General features: G+C 27.8%; 1 protein-coding gene across 1 annotated transcript; it reads left to right on the top strand.

Moving 5' to 3' along the window:
- The first annotated feature begins 476 nt into the window (after positions 1-476).
- LOC110658973 (uncharacterized) lies at positions 477-3,894 on the top strand. The gene is made up of 2 exons (XM_058140851.1): positions 477-734; positions 3,048-3,894. Exons 1-2 carry the CDS (start codon positions 583-585, stop codon positions 3,661-3,663), a joined length of 768 nt encoding a protein of 255 aa, XP_057996834.1. The 5' UTR covers positions 477-582; the 3' UTR covers positions 3,664-3,894.
- The last annotated feature ends 3,426 nt before the right edge of the window (positions 3,895-7,320 follow it).

The following is a 7,320-nucleotide window of genomic DNA, read 5'->3' as shown; positions in this document are numbered from 1 at the left end:
AAAATTCAACATTTCATTAATAAACACCCTAATACAAGTGCAGTATAAATTTCTTATAACTTTTGCTCATAAATGATCAAAATATAAATATAAATAATTGAAAACTTCTATTAAAATGATATGAGTAAATGAGAATACTTTTTTAGATAATAATTAGTTATTTTTTATTTAAAAAAAAATATTTTACAACGCCTTATTTTCAATAACTTATTACTTACGTGGCTTATAAAAGGGTTTAAATCATCAATTTTAAATGGAGAAAAGGATGCATCATGAATAAAAAATATTTTTCATATTTGGAAATTTAAATATTAAATAATTAATTTTTTAAAATTTTAAAAATTAATATATAATATAATATAAAATTTAAAGGTTAAATAATTAATTTATTAAAATTTTAAAAATTGGATTGTAAATTTTTCCGTCAATTTATTAGTAAGTTTTTTTTTTAAATTTTTAAATTAAATTTATTATCAGCAAGCAAAAAAATTAAATCATCGGGACGCTAATCTGAGCCAATCCTAAAGATCTTCCGAAACCGCGACGCAGGAGTAGCAAATCAAAGCGAAAAAGGAAGAGATAATGGGAAGGGGGCCAAGGGCAACAGCAGGAGGAGGCGGTGGCGAAGTAGACCTTCATGCAGCGGCAAGGTCCGGTGACTTGAATGCGGTTCAGTCAATTCTCAACTCAAACCCTCTGGCAGTTAACTCCAGAGATAAGCATTCCAGGACTTCGTATCCTCCCTCTCTTTCTTTTCCATTACCTTGTATTATCTTTAGTTTTCTTTTCCCATGTTCACAGTAGCATCTCATAGTTTTCGATTTTATTCGGTTTTCATGAGTATTTTTATTCTCAATTGCTTATTCATTGTTGGTTTTTTTTTTTTAATTTTTCAAATTGATTCTCTTTAATAATTTTTATGTATCTTACCATAGTCCCTTTCGATAAATTAGGGTTTGAAATGTCGAACTACTTTGAATTTGAGATAATTTTGATGTTTTATGATTTTTATTTTCAAACCCAAATCCGAATTTCAATTAACAAATGAAATAGATAAATGGATGAATTAAACATTTTTTTTTTTTTGTTGAAGTTCAACCATTCAGGTCCAGCTGGACTATTAGAGCTATGGTTTAGCTTGCAAATGTAACAGAAAGGAAGGGTCAAGTGGAAATTTTGAATCTCACCCACTGATAGTCATGCTTACTTTTGAATAGCCTTTCAACCAAGGATATACAGTTTTCCATCACAGTCATCGAATTCCTGTGCTGTCTATAGTTATTGAGAATGAAATTGCTGCGAATTCATGAACTGAAATTTTGTGAAGTATAAATTTAATTGTCAATCTTGCTTATTTCAAAAGCTGGGTAGACACTGAAATTATCTTATTGATAATGCTTCCAGAAGATGGTGCTGTTTCTCATCCTGTCATTCCAGTTCCATTGCCTCCACTAGATTAGAGAAACTTGTAATAATTAGATCCCGTGGCTTGGATTTTACTAAAATTGTCAATATATGGTAAATAGATCTAATGAGAAAAAGAGAATTGAAAAGTGAGTAGCCTTAACTTAGATTAGGCTGTAACCAGAATTGATGAAGTGAGTGGGTCTGAAAGAAACAGTTTCTTTAGTATGTGGATGATGCTATGTCATCCGTGAATAGTGCGTCAACCTAGGAAAGACAATTTGCCAAACAGTCCTTGAATTCCAATGCTGTCTGTGTATTAGCTTACTTGAGAGTGAAATTGCTGCAAATTCATATACTGAAACTTTATTAAGTGTAAATCTAATTTTCAATCTTACACATTGGAAAAGCAGGATAGACACTGAAACTTTCATCTTGTATATCAATATATTAACAAAACCCAAACTCTTCCAATAAGCTTAAGCTTCCAGAAGTTTGTGCTGTGTCATTCCAGTTCTAATGGCTACATTAGAGAAACTTGTGCTTAATTAGATCCTTAGTCTTGGATCTTATTATAATTGTCAATAAATGGTGCTAAAGAGATCTAAACATAAAGAGAATTGAAAAGTGAGTGACTTATTGGATTAAGCCATAATCACAATTGCTGAACTGAGTGCATCTGAAAGAAAGATTTTCTTTGGTATATGTGATGCTACAGCTAAATTCAGAGGAAGTGTTACCTTTGTGTTTCTTTGTCTGGGGGTGAGAGAGAGAGAGAGAGAGAGAGAGAGAGAGAGGTGAGTGGGTGATAATATATTTGATGAGATATTGAAACTTTGTTGTTGACTTCTTGTGGTTGAGAATTGCACTACCACATTTGGAATTGGAGGCAAGCTAAGTGTGTGTGCCAAAAATTCTATTTAGTGGTTAGTGAGCCAACTTACCTCTTGAAAGGTATGTTGTTCCTATGTTTTATTCCCATGCAATGTTAATTGTTCTGAGATTTTTGGATAATTGATGACTTATATTTTGATGATAATTACTTGACATTTTGACAGTCTATGACAGTATTATGCTGTAACTCATTGTGTAGTACATATATGCCCTTATTTCATGTAGAGATGCTGCTTCCCAGAGTTTATTTTCACGTGAGATTATTTCTTCTAATGATTTTGATGACCTGACTTCTTGATGTGCTTTGTACAAATCTTTTCCATTCTTACGGAGATGGTGATCATGACAAAAGGTAAATGTATTTAATGTATGGGTGGCTAGCCAGTTCACTTCCACATGTATTTGACAATTGGAGCTCAGAAGGAAGTGTTTTTTTTTTTTCTCCCCACCCCGGGTGCTTGACAGCTGAAGCTCTTCATATAAAGGGATTTACATGTTAATCCCCTAGTCAAATGTGTGAATCGTTGATTCTTGTTCTATTTAAGGAAGCTACTCAACCTAGGAAACTAACCATATTGGCCATTGTTTGCGGGCTTTCATTGTTTAGTTTAATTGTATTATTTTCTCTTTGTTTTCTGTTCATGACATTTGCTGGTCTTAATTATCAGGGTCCTTTAATTAATGTTGTGAACTTTTAAATTACCCAGCCTCAGTTTTGTTTCCTTGACAAAAGTAACTTTGTGGCATAGATTGCATTTAGCAGCTTGGTCAGGGCATGCACATGTGGTGAATTACCTATGCAAAAACAAGGCTGATGTTGGCGCTGCTGCTATGGATGACATGGGTGCAATTCATTTTGCTGCCCAAAAGGGTCATTTGGAAGTTGTCCGGACTCTGCTTTCCTCTGGGGTCTCTATCAAAACTTCGACCAGAAAGGGCATAACTCCACTTCATTATGCTGCTCAAGGTTCTAATCTTGAGCTAGTCAAGTACTTGGTAAAGAAAGGTGCAAGTCTTGCCGTTAAGACAAAAGCAGGAAAGACCCCTCTTGATCTTGCAAGCAAGGAAGAAATCCGCTTGTTTCTGGAAGAAAGTGAGCAGTCATCTAAAAAGGGAAATGTGAATGCAAAAGAGGAAGCTGAAGAATCCAATCCTAAACCATCATTGCCAGATAAGCTGGAGACTGCCAGTGGAGAAGCTTCTGTTGTGGAAGATAAGGAAGAACAGGACAATGGAAATTCGAATAAGAGGAAGGGTGAAGAAAGTAATGATACTAAGGAAGCCTCATCCGAACAAAAAAGGCAAAGAACCAAACTTAATCATCTTTTAAGTGCAGATGATACTCAAGAAGATGAAAACTTGTAAGGAAAGATTTTAGCAGAAGACTAACCTTTTAAACAAGCACCCCAACAGATGCTGCTGTATTAAATGTTATACAACTTGAGGTAATTCTTGTGCCTTTATTGTTTTGCTGTAGCTAAGTCGAATAAATTAACCAGTGAAAGTAGTCCAGTGTTGTTTTTATTCCTGAGAAGAGATTGAGAAACAGGTCGATCTTTGAAGCTTAATATGATGGAAGTATCTTGGTTATTTTCACTGGTCAGTTATCTTGCATGGATACGGATTCTTGTTTAATTAATTTTTTGCCCTTGTGTATAATTAATTAATTAATTAATTAAGATATTTTTAATTAATTTTTAATGAGATATAATTTTATTAAGAGTTTTTCTCTATTATGTTTCTATAAATATTGTTTTACTACAATTATAAGTAAAATTACATTATTATTTTTAAATAGTTTTATATTAACAATTTTTTTTGAGAAATTTTGTTATTAAATAGGTAATTTTGTATTTTATAATCTATAATATATATAAATGGGAGGAAGTGGGGAATAATGTGATTGCCAAAAATACCCATGATAATTAGTGTTATGACACTATACGATTAAATTTAGTTGGTTATTAAAATTTAATTTATTTTAGAATTTTGTTATTAAAATTAATTTTAGAATTTATGGAAATTTAAAATTCTTGGATTCTGTTTATTTCACAGAAAATAAGTTTATATGAAAAATATTTTCATAAAAATTATTTTTTAAGAAAATATTTTTCATGAAAAGATTTTTCATTATTTGATTATAATGTTAAATTAATATTATTTGTTTATATCATATATATATATATATATATATATATATATATATATATGTAAATATTTTTGCATCTTAATAAGAATGTCAAAATTCAGAAAATAATTTTTTTTTTGAAAATAGTAATTTATTTTGCTCAAAAATAACTTATTTTTCTTTTTGGCTGAAAAATTATTTTTCATTGATTAATTTTTTGAGTGTTATAATATATTTTTTATAAAATAAATGGAGTTTTAGTCTTATTTTTTACTTAAATATCTTTATAAATTTTAATTATTTACAAAAATTATTATATTAATTTATTTAAATTAAAAGTTTAGCTTTAATATAAATTCTATTAATTATTAAAAATAGAATAAATTATTTTTTAGTCTCTAAGTTATATCATAATTAACACTTTTATTCTTCTATTTTTAAAAGTCAACGGGTTTTGTCCCTAATTTTGATTTCGTACAATTCAAGGTCCCTATGTTAATGTTTTTCTATTTAACTGTGTCAGAAATGACTAAAACACTCTTAAGGGCAAGGCTTACAGAACACCTGAATTTCTTTATTTCTTTTTTTTTTTTTTCCCTTCCCGAAGAGCACCTGCATTTCATCATTCATCAATCAACAATCAATATTTTAACAATTATCTGCCAATAATCAAGATTTTGTTCAATAATCAATCAATATCAAGAAAAATCTTTGATAATCAACCAATAATCAACAATTTGTTCAAAGAATGATAAAACCTATTCGTTCAATAATCAACTAGAATCACAAACAAAAACCTTAACCAGAAGCCACAAACCTATGAACTAAGGAACCACAAATTGCAGAAGAGATGCTAGAAGCCATGAACCTATGAACCAAGAACTTTGATTCGCAAAAGGAAGAATAGAATCGTAGAACCCATCAATTTTCTTAATAACCAAATAGAAAATTCCTCCCATTTATTTTCTCAGTAACCAAACCAAAAATTACAATAAAAGAAACCCAAACGCTTTCATCTCATCTCCTAAAAGCCCTTTATCCCTCTCTCCTTCTCTGTGTTCGCGACTGGTGGGACTAAGCTTTTTATTGTACGGATGTGTTGTAGAAACAAATTTACTAGAAGAGAGTTAATTTGAAAAAAATTGCCAATGAGGAGTGAATTTTGATGAGTGAATTTGGGTAAAATGAATAATGTTATTCATATTAGCGTGAATAAAGAATGAAAGCTGGTTATAGTAGCATTTGATCTGGTGTAAAGGACAGTTTTTGGGTTCGGGGACACTAATTAAAATGGCTTTCAGCTATAATATTATTATTTTATAATAAAAATATTTATTAATTTTTTATTTAATTATTATTTTATATTAAATTAATTATTTAATATTTATCATGTTTTTAGGTAAATATATTTGTTAGAATATTATTAAGTTATAATATTATTACTTTATAATAAATATTATTAATTTATAACATTATTAATTTATAATAAAATATTATTAATTTGTAATATTATTACTTTATAATAAAATTATTTATTAATTTTTTATTTTTTATTAATTTAATTATTATTTTATATTAAATTAATTATTTAATATTTATCAAACCTTTTGACATATAATCTTGATCGTGAAGTTTGTAGGTAAATATATTTGTGGATAGCTCAATATTGAAGTAGGGTAGATATTAATATTATTAAAAAAAATTGATCGAGTCTAACTCTACATTGAAAGCTAGTTCAAGAGAAGAGACTTGCTCAAGTCTTATATATAGCTCAATAAGACAACATAAATTAGTTATAAATATCAAACAGATTGATAAAATGGTTGCAAAATTAATACTAAAATTTATAAAATTAATTGCAAAATTTATTAATGGTTGCTAAATGATTGTAAGTAACAACCAATTTAGAACCACACTAAAATTTCAGTTCGATTCTAATTTCTAAATAGACCCCAAATCGAATCAAAATTACACTCCCCTATTTTTATGTAAGGTGACTGCTTCACTATATAATTTCTCGACTTGGTGGGTCGTTTGCTGGACATCAACAGAATGTTGTATGGTATATTTAAGCCAAATTCATATTCTAAATATTAATTGTTTATCTAGTTTGAAATATGTAAAATTTGGTCTAAATCCTGTGGAGTTAATGGTAAATTATGCGTGATTGGATACCTTTCACATAATTTCATCTATATCTATAGAATATATAAATAAATAATATATAAATGTGGAAAGGGGACGAAAAAATTAGATTTGTTTAAATTACCCTTTATTTTTTAAATTATTTATAATATTATTTTTTATTATTTAAATTAATTTTAAATTTTAATTAATTTTAAATTTTAATTAATTTTAAATTTTATCTAAATTTAAAATTCTTAGTACTACTTATACTTCAATTCAAAGTAAAATTTTATAAAAAAAAAGTAATTAATTAAAATAACCATAAATGAATTTGATAATAATCAATTGGCATCTATTTTAATTGACTAAAAAATAATATAAAAATTTATTATTATTTGGAAGTTTTTTATTTTGATTGATTAAATGGGTTTCCTATTTAAGTTCAAATTCTAAATTACTACGATATATAATTCTACTAAAAATGTTTTCTTACATAATTCTAAATATTAATTAATTTTTTATCCTTTTAAATATTTATAGTAATTTTAATTATTTATTATAATATTTTATTCATCTATTACCGATTTAAAGAATAGTTCTGCTTCGACATAATCATTCAACCAAAACTTTCACATGAAAAAACATTCCCATAAGAAAAAAAAAAGGGCAATTACTTTATTGTATTAAATGAAAAAAATAGAAAAAATACCAAAGAGAAAATAATATTACCATATAAGAAAATGTAATATTTTTTATTAAATAGAAAA

This window comes from Hevea brasiliensis, chromosome 18, assembly GCF_030052815.1.
Source record: "Hevea brasiliensis isolate MT/VB/25A 57/8 chromosome 18, ASM3005281v1, whole genome shotgun sequence".
Taxonomy (NCBI): Eukaryota; Viridiplantae; Streptophyta; class Magnoliopsida; order Malpighiales; family Euphorbiaceae; genus Hevea; species Hevea brasiliensis.
Note: the sequence above shows the minus strand (reverse complement) of the source record. Positions and strands in the feature narration are given on the sequence as shown.